Genomic DNA, 16,867 nt, shown 5'->3' with positions numbered 1-16,867 from the left:
TATCAATTATCTTCTACACAATCTAAAACTTTATAATGTGAAGTTAGTATTTTAACTTGACAAATTAAATTAAAAAAGTGTGGGTTTTCAACAATCAGTGGGGAAAAAGATAAAAAGTAAACATCTAATAAACATACTAGGTATGTCACAACACTAAAAACTGAATTCTAATTGTATCTATATTTTGCAAAGCATATGACACAAGCAATGCATATAAAACTAAATCAGGACCAAAAGGTTCATCAGTAGAATATGCAAGAAGTTTTATATATAAACATGAGCGTTTTATAGTTCTTTTGAATTTTGCTCACTGCATATGGACCTAACCTATATCATGAACAGTTGCTTTGAATTCCTAATCTATGAAACTGAGAAGCTAAGAAATCCTAGTTAACAACTCAGTAAATACAGTGGGCCTCAGAAAATGAATGATACATTAAAGCACTTTTGCTGTAAAATCACAGCAAAAATTTGAAGCTTATATCTTTAGGCCAAGAGGCCCACAACCCCTGGTTTTACAAGCCTTCTTTGAGATAAATAAATATCATTTCACAGAAAGAAAAAAATATACAAGCAGTGACCTGCACAACTTTTATATAAACATCTGTTTGTTTCAGTTTCAACAAAGGAATCTGTAATAACCTCCAGTGGTGATTATGAGTACCAACCTTAAAATGCAAAAGAAAGCCATAAACAAGGCCCCATTAGCAGTCAGAAATGTAGCAGATTGTAGGATCTCAGGGAGCAGTTTGTGTAAATAATAGTCTAATTTTCGTTTCCGGAGAATTGCTGCAATCTGGAAAGAAAAAGGCTCTTTTGTTTAATCCAACCAACTTTTCCCACTTAAATTAGTTCTTATGTGGAAGACGCTGAATAACAGCATCTATTTAAAAATTAAACTAAGAACTCTGGTATTTTACTGGATCCTCTACAAAAATACAATTTCCAGGATGGAAAAGAAGACACTTTAATTTACTGAAGGTATAATGGGTAAAATAAACACCAAGAAATTACAAACTGGATCACATGATAAGCAACCTCCAAATGCTGAGGTAAATACTTATAATGCCTTAAAAACAGTCTTAAACTGAAAAATAAAAGACATTTTTCAATGGGAACAATAAAGTCCAATTCAAATGGAAATAGAATGTTAAAACAAAACTACACGACAGAGATTATCAACCTGGATATTAAAGAGCTTCAGTGATAAAAAAAAAAAAAAAAAAACCCAGAGAAATTCATTCATTCCATTTCATAGAGAAGGGGATATGAGCTGGATTTGGAAGAAAAGTAAATTCTCACAGGTCACCAGGAAGAAATACTTTTCTATCACGATGAAACAATATTATTAAAGGAACAAAAGTTAAGACAACAGAATTAAGGAATGAGGGAGGAAATGTAAGAAAGGGCTAGGGTGACTTGAGAAAAGGAAGACCAGAGAACTCTCTGTTCACTCCTCACCATTCCAGACATAACACCTTCCCTGTGGTCAGTGATCAGCAAATCTAATGGCCAACTGTCAGTTCTTTTCTTACTCTCCCCCCTTGAAGACTCAGAGCATCACCTACTTCATTCAGTTAAACAGTTATTAAGAATTATGCCATACACAGGAAACACAATGATGAATAAGACTGAATCCCTGCCTTCAAGGAACATAAAACCTGGACATGGAAAGAAACATATAAACAATAAACTATAAGATAGCAGTGTGGTTAAGTGCTAGACTAGAGGAAGGACAAACTGCTTTAGAAATACATACTAGGAAACGACAGAAAAGGAGAAGAGACTAGGCAGGTAATAAGGTCTGGAAGCTGGATCTTGACAAACAGGTCAATTCTGACAAAAGACAAGTTTCTGTGGTTTCTGTGACAGTGCATTCTTTTCATCCTCCCATTATATCTCGAAATGCTATTCCTTTGTTAGCATTTCTCCCTCAGATCTCTACTTATTCTATATGTGCTTTCTCCCATAGCATCATCTATCATGTCAAAGTAGGAATTTTTTATATAACTGCAATGTCTCCCCTAAATTCTCTATTGAACATGTCAACATAAGATGCACCATAGACATCAAAAAAATCAGCACGACCAAAGTAGAACTTGTTATATTTTCCAGAAATGCCTTTACTCCTGAGTTTCCAACCTCAAGAAATAGCACCACATCCACCCAAATACTTAGAAACAAAATGTTGGTGTCATTTTCAATTACTCCCTGGATCCTCAACCATCTCATCAGTTCTAATGATTTCCTAGTGTATCTTCAGGTTTTAGAATATAGTGTCTCTTTCATTTTAGACTTAACAGTGGGCAGAATATATATTATATATTCTCTGTTATACGAGTAGTTACAGAAAAAATACCCCTCTGTTCCTGGAAAGGATGAAACAAAACTGTGCCTATTTGCAGGTTACCTGGTTGTCTGCATAGAAAGTCCCAATCACTTTACACACACATACAAACCCCTCCTAGAACTAATAAAGCAGTTTAACAAGGGCATAGGATACAAGGTAAACATAAAAATTACTTGTATGTCTATATGAAAGTAATGAATATATGGACACCCAAATAAAAACTACAGTAGTATTTATAACACTTCAAAAATATGAAATACTTAGGGAAAAATCTACCACACTTGTATAGGACTTGCATGCTGAAAGCTACACAATGCTGACAAAAGAAATCAAAAAACATACAAATAAATGTTCATAGATAGGAAGATTCAACATGGTAAAGATGTCAATCCTCCCCAAAGTGATATACGAGTTTAACACAACTTCTATTATAATGCCAGAAAAAGTTTGTAGATATAGACAAGATTATCCAGAAATTTATATAGAAAAGCAAAGGAATTATAAGAGCTAAAACAACTTTGAAGAAGAGAATAAAGTGGGAAGAATCAGTCAGCCCAATTTCAAAGTTTATCACATAGCTACAGCAATCAGGCTTTGTGATACTGGCAGAGGGGCAGATTAATGAAATACAGTAGAGAACCTCGATACAGGCTCACACAAATACGTCCAACTCATTTTCCACACGGGTCAAGGGCTATTCCATGAGGAAAAGCAGCCTTTTCAACAAATGGTGCTGGAGCAAGTGGACATCCATAGGCAAAAACAAGAAATTAGCCTCAACCGAAGTCTCACATCTTATACAAAAATTAACTCAAAACAGACCAGATTTTTTTCTGGTCAAGATGGAGAAGTAGCAGGACCACGAGCTTGCCTCTCCTCTGACTACAACAAAACCACAACCGACTGCTAAACACCGATCGGGAAAAAAGACTGGAACCTAGCAAAAAAGACCTTCTTCAACTGGAAACATAAAGAGGGAACCACAGGGGGATGGTAGAAGAAGCATGCTCATGATGTGATCCGGCCCCATACCTCCCAGTGTGGGCAACCCACAGGCTGAAGAATAATTAGGTCACAGAGGTCCTCCCATAGGAGTGAGAGTTCTGAGCCCCATGTCAGGCTCCCCAGCCCAGAGTTCCAGCATTGGGAGGAGGAAGAGACCCCAGGACATCTGGTTTTGAAGGCCAGTAGGGCTTAGCTCCAGGAGCCCCATGGGACTGAGGGAAACAGAGACTTCACTCTCTTGGGAAGCATACACAGAATCTCATGTGTGCCAGGTCCAAGGGCAGAGGCAATGATTTCACAGGAACCTGGGCCAGGCCTGCCTGCTAAATTTTGGAAGGTCTCCTTGGGAGGTAGGGGATGGCTGCAGCTCACCCAGAGGACATAAAAGCTGGTGGCGGACATTCCAGGAGTGTTTATCTACATGAGCTTTCCTGGAGGCTGACATCTTGATTGGATCATTAGCACCAAGACCTAGTCCCACCCAATAGCCTATAGGCTTAAGGGCTGAGAAGCCTCAGGCCAAACAACATACTGGGTGGGAACACAGCCCCACCCATCAGCAGACCTCCTGAGCCACAAATGAATCTAGACACGGCCCTACCCACCAGAGGTCCAGGACCAAGCTTCAACCAGCAGTGGGCAGGCACCGATTCCTCTAGCCACAAAACCTTCATAAGTCTCTAGTCTAGCCTCATCCATCAATGAGGCAGACACCAGTTCTAAGAAAACAACAATCCCAAAGCCTGTGGAAGGAATCCACACACACAGGCCATACTCTACACTGGGACTGGCTGGACCCTGTCCCTTGGGTGACAAGAGAGAAGTGTACTGCTGGGACACATAGGACATCTCCCACAGAGGGCCACTTCTCCAAGGTTGAGAAATGTAACTAACTTACCTAAAAATACAAATAGAAAGATAAGACAATACGAGGCAGCAGAGGAAATCTCCCAGGCCAAGGCACAAGATAAAATCCCAGAAGAAATAAGTAATGAGGAGATAGGCAATTTATCCGAGAAAGAGTTTAAAGTAATGATGGCAAAGATGTTCCAAGAACTCAAAATAAGCCAGAGACATGAATGTAAAACAAAACTACAAGACTTTCAGGAAAAAAAAAAAAAATCAGAGAAAATCTTAGGGATCTAAGGCTAGGCAAAAGCACAATTCATAATAAAAGGAAAAAATCATAAATTACACTTCTGAATTAAAGCTTCTTCTCTTTGAAAGATTTCTTCTCTTAAGAAGATAAAAAAAAAAGACTACCTATAGAATGGGAGAAATATTAGTAAACTACATATCCAACCAGTATCTAGAATCTGTAAGGAAATCTCAAAACTCAACAGTGAAAAAATAAACAATCCAATCAGAAAATGCAAAAAAATATAAACAGATATTTCACCAAAGAGGATGTGCAAATGGAAGACAAGCATGTTAGGCATTAAGGAAATGGAAAATAAAACCACAATGAGCTTCACTATACAGCTGTCAGAATGCTTAAATTAAAAAAAAAAAAATACTGAAAACACCAAAGGTTGGCAAGGATGCAGAGAAATTAGATCACTGATGCATTGTTGAGAGGAATGTGAAACAGCTAGGGCATTCTGAAAAATAGTTTGACAGTTTCTTTAAAAATTAAACAAGCAACTGTCATATGATCTAGCAACTGCAGTTCTGGATGTTTACCTTAGAAAAATGAAAATGTACATTCACACAAAATCTATACACAAATGTATTGCAAACAAATGCAGCTTTGTCTGCAATAGTGAAAAAATGGAAACAACCCATTTGTCCTTTAAGAGTTTAAAAAACTGAGGTGTATCCATACCATGAAATTCCATTCAGCAATAAAAAGGAACAAGCTGAAGTGACACAATATTGATGAATTTCCAGAGAGTTATGCAGAGTGAAGAAGGCCAATCCCAAAAGACCACATAGTATACAATTCCACTCATACAACACACATATACAATAACATACATGAAAAGCAAATTCATAGAAATGAAGAATAAATTAACGGTTACCAGGCGTTAAAAGGAGGTGGGCAAGTGGGAGGGAAGTGAGGATTGCTATAAAAGGGCATCATGAGAGATCCTCGTGGTGATGGAAATGTTCTGTATCTTGACTATATCAATGGCAATTACTTTGGTTGTGATATTTTACTATCATTTTGCAGAGAGACATCACTGGGAGAAACCAATTTCTTACAACTGCGTAAGAATCTACAATTATCTCAAAATAAAAAGTTCAATTAAAAAAAAAAAAAGCAGTTATCCCCTTGGTCAATGGGCATATGAAACACACTTAGCATCATGAGTCATCAAAGACCTGCACGATGAAATACCACTACACACACACACACAACTCAGAATGTCAAAAGAAGAAGAAATGATGTAAAGCACTGTTGGGAATGAAGTAACTGAAACATCACACATTGCTGGTGGGAATGTGCATCCTTAACTTCAGAAAACTGGTATTATCTAATGAAACTAAAGGGATATTTATCTTGTGACCCAACAGTTCCACTCCCAGGTACATACCCAAGAGAAATAACTGCTTATTCCCACAAAAAGTCATATTCATAACACTCTGTAATTACAAACAGCACAAAAAAACTAAATGTCAGTAAAGTAAATAAACTGTACATATCTGCAATATTGATAGATCAAATTGTATAGTCTACTGTGAGAAAAAGGGAAAATCTGACACAACACCTGGGAAATAATCTAAGATCTTATCATCACTGTGCTGTAACCAGAGCTTCCAACCAGGATTTACAAGTGGCCAAAATACTGATCCTCTCCACAGACTGGGTAGGCAGGCCAGGCCTACAGTAACAGGGCAGGGTGACAACCATCTTAGTTTTCCGTAGCATGCCACATGATTTTTTATCATTTTCTATGTACATCACAGCATGCTACAGTGTGAAAAAAGTTTAGAAGCACTCAGCAAACTAAATAACGCAACAGTAACTGTACTAGCCATGTAGTAACTGTAATGGCACACGCACACATGTATAAAATCATTATCAGACATCATCAGACACCTTCACAAACATCACATTTTATAGCAAAAATGGTGCCGTTGTTCCCATGCTTTGACCAAGTAATTCCACATTAATAAATTCTTTATGAATTTTCCAAATATGTGTACGAACATTTAGCTAAACAGCAAAGTACACAATAATACTATGATTTAAATATATACTTGTATTTATTTATTTATATTTATATAATTTTAGAAGACTATTATTTAATAACCTGGGGAAAAAATGAATCAAAATACATAAAACAAAAAAACAGACTAGAAAACAGTATTTTCTAATGAACATATGGAACAAATCCTAGGACATTATGCATCTGTTATCTTTAAATGGAGGTAAAAGATTATTTTAATCTTCTTTTTGCTTTTGAGTATCTTCGAGACATTCTGCAATAAACATGTTACATTTAGAAAATTGGTGGGAGGGGAAGAAGTATGAGAAAGTGGGGATTAATTATTATAGAAAAAGATCTGAATAAAGAATAGAAATAATCAGCATGATGGAGTCTAAAATAATCAGGAAATATGATTTTTAATCTCAGCTTGACAACTAACAAATTCTATGATGGATACTTATTTCAATGCTCTTTAGATTTCATCTTCCTCATTTATTAAATAAAGGTGTTGACTTAAATGACAGAGAGGTGACATTATAAGATGGAAGAGCAGTGGTTTCCAGCACTCATCCCCTTGTAGAAACATCAATTTGAACAAATATCCATGTGCAAAAGTATCTTCACAAGAGCTAAGGATTTCAGGTAAGAGATTAAAACATCCAGGAAGAACAACAAAATAAGATGTACTGAAGAGGGTATGAAAGACAATGTCATATTACCCACATCACCCACCTCCAACCCCAGGCAACCCAGCATGGAACACCCATCCAAAGGAGGAAGACAAATGAAGTGAGCACCCAACTTCACAACAAAACACAGCATCAGGCCTGCCAAGTAAAATCAGGTGCCTGGCCAGCCATACAGATCCAGAATGCAGAACTGCCCCCGTGGACTCTGACTCCAGGCCTATCCCAGTGCCAGGCCAACTGCCAAGAAACCAGGCTCCAAGCTCAGCCAGTGGACCCACGTTTCAGGCCAAAAACCAAAGTCCCAGACATCAGGCCTGCCCTGGTGGACCCAAGTATAACGTGCACATTAGTGAACCCAGGCCACAAACCCACCCCCAGGCATCAGAAGCCTGCCTGAAGACTCTAGCAGTAAACCCACCCACAGATTCCACCAAGTGGCTTTCATTGGCTTTCACTACAGAAGCCAGAGATAAAGACTGGAAGAGGTGCCTGCTTCTTTAAATGCAAACACACCAAAATAAGGCCACAGAATTACGAATGCTCAGGAAAACATGACACCAACAAAGGAACAGAATAAAGCACAGTAACCAACTCAAAAGAAATGGAGATCAATGAACTGACAGGGAAAGAATTGTAAATAGTTGCCTTGAAGAGATGCAGTAAGCTATAAGACAACTAAACAAAATCAGGAAAACAATACACGTCCAAAATGAGAAGTTAAACAAAGAGATGGAAACAACAGAAAGAAAGAAAGAGAGAAAGAAATGAAAGAATTAATTCTGGAGCTGAAGAACACAATGACTAAACAAACAAAAATTCCACAGACAGCTTTAACAACAGACTTGATCTAGGTGAAGAAAAAAAATCGGTGAGCTCAAGACAGATCATTTGAAAAGACCCAGGTGGAAAAACAAAAAGAAAAAAGATTGAAAGAGAATGAAGAAAGCCTATGAGAATTTTGGGATGTCATCAAAAGAAATAATATACACAATGAGGGAGTTCCAGAACAAGTAAAGAAAAAGAAAGGGGCAGAAGGCTTATTTAAAGAAATAATAATTGAAAACTTCCTGACTCAGGATAGGGAAATGGACATCCAGACCATGAAGCCCAAAGAATCCCAAATAGATTAAATATAAAGAGATCTTCTCTTTCCGCTTTTTCTATTTCTTTAATTTTGTATCTATACAAGATAATGAGTGTTCACTAATCCTATTGTGATAATCATTTCACGTTAACTTTAAGGACACAGAAACGCTGAGAGAGAAGGATGGGAAAAAGATACTACATGCAAATAGTAACCAAAATAGAGAAGGGTTGGCTATACTTATATCAGAATAAAATAGACTTTAAGTCAAAAATTGTAAAAAGATACAGAGGAGGTCATTATATAATGATAAAGGGGTCAGTCAATCAAGGGGATAAAATAATTGTAAATATGCCCAACATCAGAGCACCTATATAAAGCAAATATCAATAGAACTGAAGGGAGAAATAAACAGCAACATAATAATAACAGGGAACTGTGATATTCCACTTTCAATAATGGATAGATCATCTAAACAGTAAATCAATAAAGAATATTTGGACTTGACCAACAATATAGATTAAATGGAACTAACAGACACATAGAGAACATTCTATCCAACAAAAACAAAATATACATTCTTTTCAAGTCACATGGAACATTCTCAATGACATTATGTGTTAGGGCTCAAAACAAGTCTTAAAAAATTTAACAAGACTGACTAGAACTCAATAACAGGAGCAAAATTAGAAAATTCATAAATATGTGGAAACTAAACAGCACACTCGTGAAAAACCAATGATTCAAAGAAAATCAAAAGAGAAATTTTTAAAAATCTTGAAACGAGTAGGAACACAATATATCAAAACTTTTGGGATGCAACAAAAGCAGTTCTAAGAGGGAAGTATATAGCAATAAATGCCTACATTTAGCAAAAAGAAAGATCTCAAGTAAACAACCTAATTTTACACCTCAGGAAACTAGAAAGAACAAACTGACCCAAAAGTTAGCTGGGGTAAGAAAATAATAAAGAGCAGAGCAGAAATAAATGAAATAGAGATTAGGAAGATAATTCAAAAGATCAATGAAACAAAGCATTGTTGTTTTGAAAAGATAAAATTGAAAAACCTTTAGTTAAACTACGGAAAAATGGTAAGACTTAAAATTATAAATGAAGGAGAGGACATGATTACTGATATCAAAGAAATGCAAAGGATCGTAGAGACTACTAACACAACGAGACTGCTATGAACAATTATACACCAGCAAATTGGATAACCTAGAAGAAACAAATGAATTCCTAGAAACACACAATCTACCAATATCGAATCATGAAGAAACAGAAAATCTGAATAGACCAGTAACAAACAAGATTAAATCAATAATAAAAAACCTCACACAAAAAAAGAAAATGCCAAGACCTAACGGCTTCATCTCTGAATTCTACCACACATTTAAAGAATGAGAGCCTTGCTTTCTGGATTAGACTTTGGTTTAAGGGAATGTTGTAGCTGGCTTGATCTTTCATCCACACCATTAAAACTCTCCGTATCACCAATCCTGCTCAAACTCTTCCAAAAAATTGAAGAGCACATAGTAGGCACTTTAAAAATATTACTTTCCTTCACTCTGCACAATGGCTCCCTGCTTCAACCCATTCTTTTTCGTGCTATGCACATGTGTTCTATTAAGTGTTGTGAAAACACTTTTGTCTCTAGTAAATCAAGATGTTTGAACAAATAAATGGCAATTAAAATAACTATAGAAGAAGTTAAGTGGTCCTCATGAGAAACAACACTACACCACATTTTTACAGCATCAACTGATTCAAAATAGAACACCAACGAACAGAATTAAAGTAGGATAGTCATCTATGGTCAGAAGACTTCCTATATTCTTCTCTAACAAATTTCAAACCCCTTTTAAAAGAGTAAGACCTCATTTAGAAATATATATTTAGCATAGTAAGGGAGGCTAAATTACTCTGTTGTCACATATAAATTTATACTGCATATGCTGGTTAATTCTGTGTCAACTTGACTGGGCCACAGGGTTGCCCGATATTTGGTCAAACAGTATTCTGCGTGTGTCTGGAAGGGTGTTTCTGACAGCAATTAACATTTTCAGTATATTGAGTAACGGAGTTACCTTCGTTAATGTGGGTGGGCCAATCCAATGAACTGAAGATCTCAACAGAACAAACAGCTGAGTAAGAGGGAACTCGTCCTGCCTGCATGCCCTCACATGGGGACATTAGTCTTTTCCCACCTTTGGATCCAGAATGAAACATCTGCTACATTTGGATCTCAAGCCTGTTGTCTTTTGGACTGGAGCTTATACCATCAGCTCTCCTTGTTCTTAGACCTTACAACACGGACTAGAAACAACTACACATCAGCTTGTCTGGGTCTCCAGCTTGCCAGCTGCAGATCATGGAACTTCTCAGCCTCCATTATTGTGTGAGTCAATTCCTTACAAGTCTGTCTGTCTGTCTGTCTGTCTATCTGTCTCTCTAGGTGTGTGTGTGTGTGTGTGTGTGTGTGTGTGTACATATACATACATACACACACATACAACCACACACTCTCAAGACACCCTTCAGATTCTGTGTTTCTACACTGCATTTAAAGTGCTTCCAACACTTTTACTTTTAAGGGTACAACTATTTTTAAGCTACCAAGGCTAAATTTAAATTCTAAAACAGAAAGACAAAAACCAAGTAGACTAATATTTACTTTTTTTTTTTTTTTGCAGTTTTCAAAGCTTTCACATAGGTACTATGTCATATGATTCCTACAGCATGTTATGAAGTAGTTAAGCAGGATTATCATCTATCTATATATGAGGAAACTGGGGGTCGTACTATAAATTGCAGAGCAAAACAGAAACTCAGATCTTCTACCTTACACCCAATGCACTACACCACGCTGCCTCATCATACACTGACAACCAGCTTGTTAAAAACCAGAAGTTTTCACTCATCCCTCTTCATCAGTGAATAAGGATGCTTATGAAAAAGCAGAATATCACCAGCATCTGAGAAGCACTGCTTCCTCCAGTGCTTTCCTTCCACCAAAAGCAGAGATTAGGAAGGCGATGTAGGAAGACTCTGAGCTCACCTCCCTCCATGGACACATCAAAAATACATCTGCATATGGCGCAATTCTCACTGAAAACAAACAAGATTGCCAGACTCTTATACAGACTCTGTAAAGAAAGAGCCACACAGAAAAAAGAAGTGATCAGGTCAGTACCTTCACCCTGAGGATGGGACACAGAGGAAAGAGATATCACAGGCTGGGAGATCCTCCTTGGGGTGTAAGGCATTTAAACCACATATACAGCACCCCGAACCTGGGATCCAACACCAGGAAAACAAATCCCCTTAGCTGATTTGAAAACTTACAAGAGAGCTGTAAGAAACTGAGATTCCACTTGTGAAGAATGTATGCACATACCTGCTTACTCCCTGGAACCAAGGCAGAGGAAGCAGACTGATACTGCCTAGGGCTCTGGCCAGTTTCTCACATGGGCCCCAGCATTCCCCAGCCCACAAGTAGTGCCCACTCCAGCCCCTCTTGCTCCAGCACTGTTCCCTTCTGAGATGAAGCTGCCCTTGCAGGGAGAAGGGAGAATGCATATTTAGAGAGAACAGAACCAACTCAGATCTGACCATCAGGGCTTCTGCTCCAGCACCTTGGAACCCAACCCTGCCCCAAACAGAGCAGTGATGGCCACTGAGGATAGGAAAGAATCTGGCTCATTACCAGCTCTGGCTCTAACCCCTCAATCTCCCAGCCCCACCTCCCACCAAGGTGACAGCTGCCAACACACCCTTGGTGAAGACATGACTGGTGCTCACTTCAGATCAAGCTCTCCCACCAAAGCCACTGGGCACATGCTGACTGTATATCAAAGAACACAAGCACACCACTAAAGAAAATCATCAAATCACAAGGGAAGAAACTAAAAGAAGAACAGAGAACAACTACAAAAACAAGCAGAACAAGTGACAAAATGGTAATAAATAAATATCTACTAATAATCTCTTTAAATGTCAATGGACAATAAATGCTTCAATCAAAAGACATCAAGTTGCTGACTGGATAAGAAAACAAGACCCATATATGTGCTGCTTACAAGAGATTCACTTCAGAGCTAAAGATGCAGACTGAAAATGAGGGAATATAAAATGATATTTCATTTAAATGGAAGTTAAAAAAAAGCGGGGGTAGCAATATTAATATAAGACAAAGTAGACTTTAAAATAAAATCTATCATCAAAGACAAAGAAGGGCATTATATAATGATAAATGGATTAATACAAGAAGAGGATATAACACTCATTAAGTGTGTAAGTTTATTTCTGGGTTCTCTGTTCTTTTTTATTGATCTCTTTGTTTTGTGCCAGTACTATACTGTTTTGATGACTGTAGCTTTGTAGCATAGTTTGAAGTTAGGGAGTGTAATTTCTCTAGCTTTGTTCTTTCTCAAATTACTTTGGCTATTTGTGGTCTTTTGTGGTTCCATATAAATTTCAGGATTATTTGTTCTAGTTCTGTGAAAAGTGTCACGGGTATTTTGATAGGGATTGCATTGAATCTATAGATTGCCTTGCATAGTATGATCATTTTAACAATATTAACTCTTCCATCCCATCAACACAGGATTATTTTCCATTTCCATGTCATCTTCAATTTCCTTCATCAGTGTTTTATAGTTTTCAGAATATAAGTCTTTTGCCTCCATGGTTGAGTTTATTCCTATGCACTTATGGTCAATTAACCTACAACAAAGAAGGCAAGAATATACAACAGGTCTCTTCAATAACTGATTCTGGGAAAACTCGACAGTTGCATGTAAAAGAATGAAATTAAAATGCTTTCTCACACCACATACAAAAATAAACTCAAAATGGATTAAATACCTAAATGTGAGACCGGAAACCTTAAAACTCCTAGGAGAAAACATAGGCCGAACACTCTTTGACATGAGTCATAAAATTTTTTTTGGATCTATCTCCTAAAGCAAAGAAAACAAAAGCAAAAATAAATAAATAGGACATAATTAAACTTAAAAGCTTTTGCACAGTGAAGGAAACCATTGACAAAATAAAGACAACCAACTGAGTGGGAGAAAGTATTTGCAAATGATATGACCAAAAAGGGGTTAATAACCAAATTACACAAACGGCTCATACAACTCATTATCAAAAAAAACAAACAACCCAATTAAAAAATGGGCAGAAGACCTGTACAGAAGTTTTTCCAAACAAAACATACAGATGGCCAACAGGCACATGAAAAGATCAACATCGTTCATCATCAGAGAAACCACAGTGGTGTCACCTCACATCTGTCAGAATGGCTACTGTCAAATGATGGTGAGGATGTAGAGGAAAAGGAACAGTACACTGTTGGTGGGAATGTAAATTGATGCAGCCACTTTAGAAAACAGTGTGGAGGTCCCTCAAAAAACTAAAAATAGAACTACCATATGACCCAGCAATTCCACTCCTGGATATATATCCAAAGAAAACAAAAACACTAATGTAAGAAGATACATGCACCCAAATGTTCACAGCAGCATTATTTACAATAGCCAAGATATGGAAGCAATCTAAGTGCCCATCAACAGATGAACAGATGAATGGATAAAGAAGTTGTGATGTGTATAGGTAGGTAGGTAGGTAGGTAGGTAGGTAGGTAGGTAGGTAGGTAGAAAGAAAGAAAGAAAGAAAGAAAGAAAGAAAGAAAGAAAGAAAGAAAGAAAGAAAGAAAGAAAGAAAGAAAGAAAGAAAGAAAGAAAGAAAGAAAGAAAGAAAGAAAGAAAGAAAGAAAGAAAGAAAGAAAGAAAGAAAGAAAGAAAGAAAATCTCTCTATATATATTACTCAGCCATTAAAAAGAATGAAATTCTGCCATTTGCAACAACATGGATGGACCTGGATGGTATTATGCTTAGTGAAATAGATCAGACAAAGACCAATACTGTATGTTATCACTTAATCACTTATACGTGGAATAAAACAAAGGAAGGAACACAACAAAACAGAAACAGACTCATAGACACAGAAAACAAAACAGTGGTTACTGGGGAAAAGGAGGTGGGGAGGGACAAGATAGAGGTAAGGGATTAAGAGGTACAAACTACTACATATAAAATAAATAAGCTACAAGAATATATTATACAACATAGGGAATATAGTCAATATTTTAGAATAACTTTATATGGAGTATAATCTACAAAAATTTTGAATCACTATGTTGTACATGTGAAACTAATATAATATTGCAAAGCAACTATACTTCAAAAAAAAGAAAAAAAAAAAACAAACTAGGGCAACTTTGTTAATAATAAATGCCAGAAAATAAAAGCAAATCTTTAAAAGTTTCCTTAGCTACTTACTATAAAATCTCCTTAAATAGAAAAACTAGATTTGGTGGATATTTTCAGAGCATTACACCCCCAAAAAATAGGATATACATTCTTTTCGAGTGCACATGGAACATTTTCCAGGATCGATCATGTACTTGGGCACAAAAGAAACCTCAACAATTTTAAGAAGATAGAAATTATCTCAAGCATCTTTACTGACCACAATGCCATGAAACTGGAAATCAACAACAGTTGAACAATCCAATCACTAGAAAGGAAATAGAAATAGCAATTAAAAATCTCCCTACAAATAAAAGTCCAGGACCGGACGGCTTCACCGGGGAATTCTACCAAACATACAAAGAAGAACTCATACCAGTCCTTCTCAAACTCTTCCAGACGATTGAAAAGGAGGGAATATTCCCAAACTCATTCTATGAAGCCACCATCACCCTGATACCAAAACCAGGCAAAGACACTACAAAAAAAGAGAATTATAGGCCAATATCACTGATGAACATAGTCGCCAAAATCCTCTCCAAAATTTTAGCAAATAGAATCCAACAACACATAAAAAAGATTATACATCATGACCAAGTGGGGTTCATCCCAGGGACACAAGGCTGGTTCAACATACGCAAATCAATCAGTGTAATACATCACATCAACAAGAGAAAGGACAAAAACCACATGATCATCTCAATCGATGCAGAAAAAGCATTTGATAAAATTCAACACCCATTTATGATAAAAACTCGCCAAAGTGGGTATAGAGGGAACATATCTCAACATAATAAAAGCTATATATGACAAACCTACAGCCAGCATAGTACTCAACGGTGAAAAACCCAACAGCTTCCCACTAAAATCTGGGACAAGACAAGGATGCCCACTATCACCACTCCTATTCAACATAGTCCTGGAAGTCCTAGCCACAGCAGTCAGGCAAGAGAAAGAAATAAAAGGGATCCAAATTGGAAAAGAAGAGGTAAAAGTGTCATTATATGCTGATGACATGTTACTATATATAGAAAACCCTAAAAGGTCCACACAAAAGCTACTAGAGCTGATTGAAGAATTCAGCAAGGTAGCAGGTTACAAAATTAACGTTCAAAAATCAGTTGCATTTCTTTACACTAACAATAAATCAACAGAAGAAGAAAGTAAAGAAACAATCCCCTTTAAAATAGCAACCAAAGTAATAAAATATCTGGGAATAAATCTAACCAAGGAGGTGAAAGAATTATACACAGAAAACTATAAACCATTGATGAAGGAAATTAAAGAAGGCTTTAAAAAATGGAAAGATATTCCATGCTCTTGGATTGGAAGAATCAATATTGTTAAAATGGTCACACTGCCCAAGGCAATCTACAGATTTAATGCAATCCCTATCCAATTACCCAGGACATATTTCACAGAACTAGAAAAAATCATAATAAAATTCATATGGAACCATCAAAGACCTAGAATTGCCAAAGCATTACTGAAGAGAAAGAAAGAGGCTGGAGGAATAACTCTCCCAGACTTCAGACAATACTATAGAGCTACAGTCATCAAGACAGCATGGTATTGGTACCAAAACAGACATATAGACCAATGGAACAGAATAGAGAGCCCAGAAATGAACCCACAAACTTTTGGTCAACTCATCTTTGACAAAGGAGGCAAGAATATACATTGGAATAAAGACAGTCTCTTCAGCAAATGGTGTTGGGAAAACTGGACAGCAGCATGTAAAACAATGAAGCTAGAACACTCCCTTACACCATATACAAAAATCAACTCAAAATGGATTAAAGACTTAAACATAAGACAAGATACAATAAACCTCCTAGAGGAAAACATAGGCAAAACATTATCTGACATACATTTCAAAAATTTTCTCCTAGAAGAAATAAAAGCAAGAATAAACAAATGGGACCTAATGAAACTTACAAGCTTCTGCACAGCAAAGGAAACCAGAAATAAAACAAGAAGAAAACCTACGGAATGGGAGAAAATTTTTGCAAGTGAAACCGACAAAGGCTTGATCTCCAGAATATATAAACAGCTCATATGACTCAGTAAGAAAAAAATAAACAACCCAATCCAAAAATGGGCAGAAGACCTAAACAAGCAATTCTCCAAGGAAGACATACAAATGATCAAAAAGCACATGAAAAAATGCTCAATATCACTAATTATCAGAGAAATGCAAATCAAAACTACAATGAGGTATCACCTCACACCAGTCAGAATGGCCGTCATTCAAAAATCCACAAATGA

At 36.8% G+C, this 16,867-nt stretch overlaps 1 protein-coding gene across 14 annotated transcripts in view; it reads right to left on the bottom strand.

The window, feature by feature from the left end:
• Positions 1–16,867, bottom strand: part of TMEM135 (transmembrane protein 135) — a 271,979-nt gene that overhangs the window by 188,464 nt on the left and 66,648 nt on the right. For 13 of the 14 annotated variants that reach the window (XM_031460511.2, XM_031460510.2, XM_031460513.2 and 10 more), the window contains one exon: positions 669–796. The exons of the other annotated variant lie outside the window; for it this stretch is intronic. In XM_031460511.2, coding sequence (XP_031316371.1) covers positions 669–691 — 23 coding nt within the window. In that variant the 5' untranslated portion in view covers positions 692–796. The remainder of the gene's footprint in view (positions 1–668; positions 797–16,867) is intronic. 14 annotated transcript variants of the gene reach the window in all.

The sequence above is a fragment of the Camelus dromedarius genome, chromosome 12 (genome assembly GCF_036321535.1).
Source record: "Camelus dromedarius isolate mCamDro1 chromosome 12, mCamDro1.pat, whole genome shotgun sequence".
In the NCBI taxonomy this organism is placed as follows: Eukaryota; Metazoa; Chordata; class Mammalia; order Artiodactyla; family Camelidae; genus Camelus; species Camelus dromedarius.
This window is presented reverse-complemented; position numbering and strand designations above follow the sequence as displayed.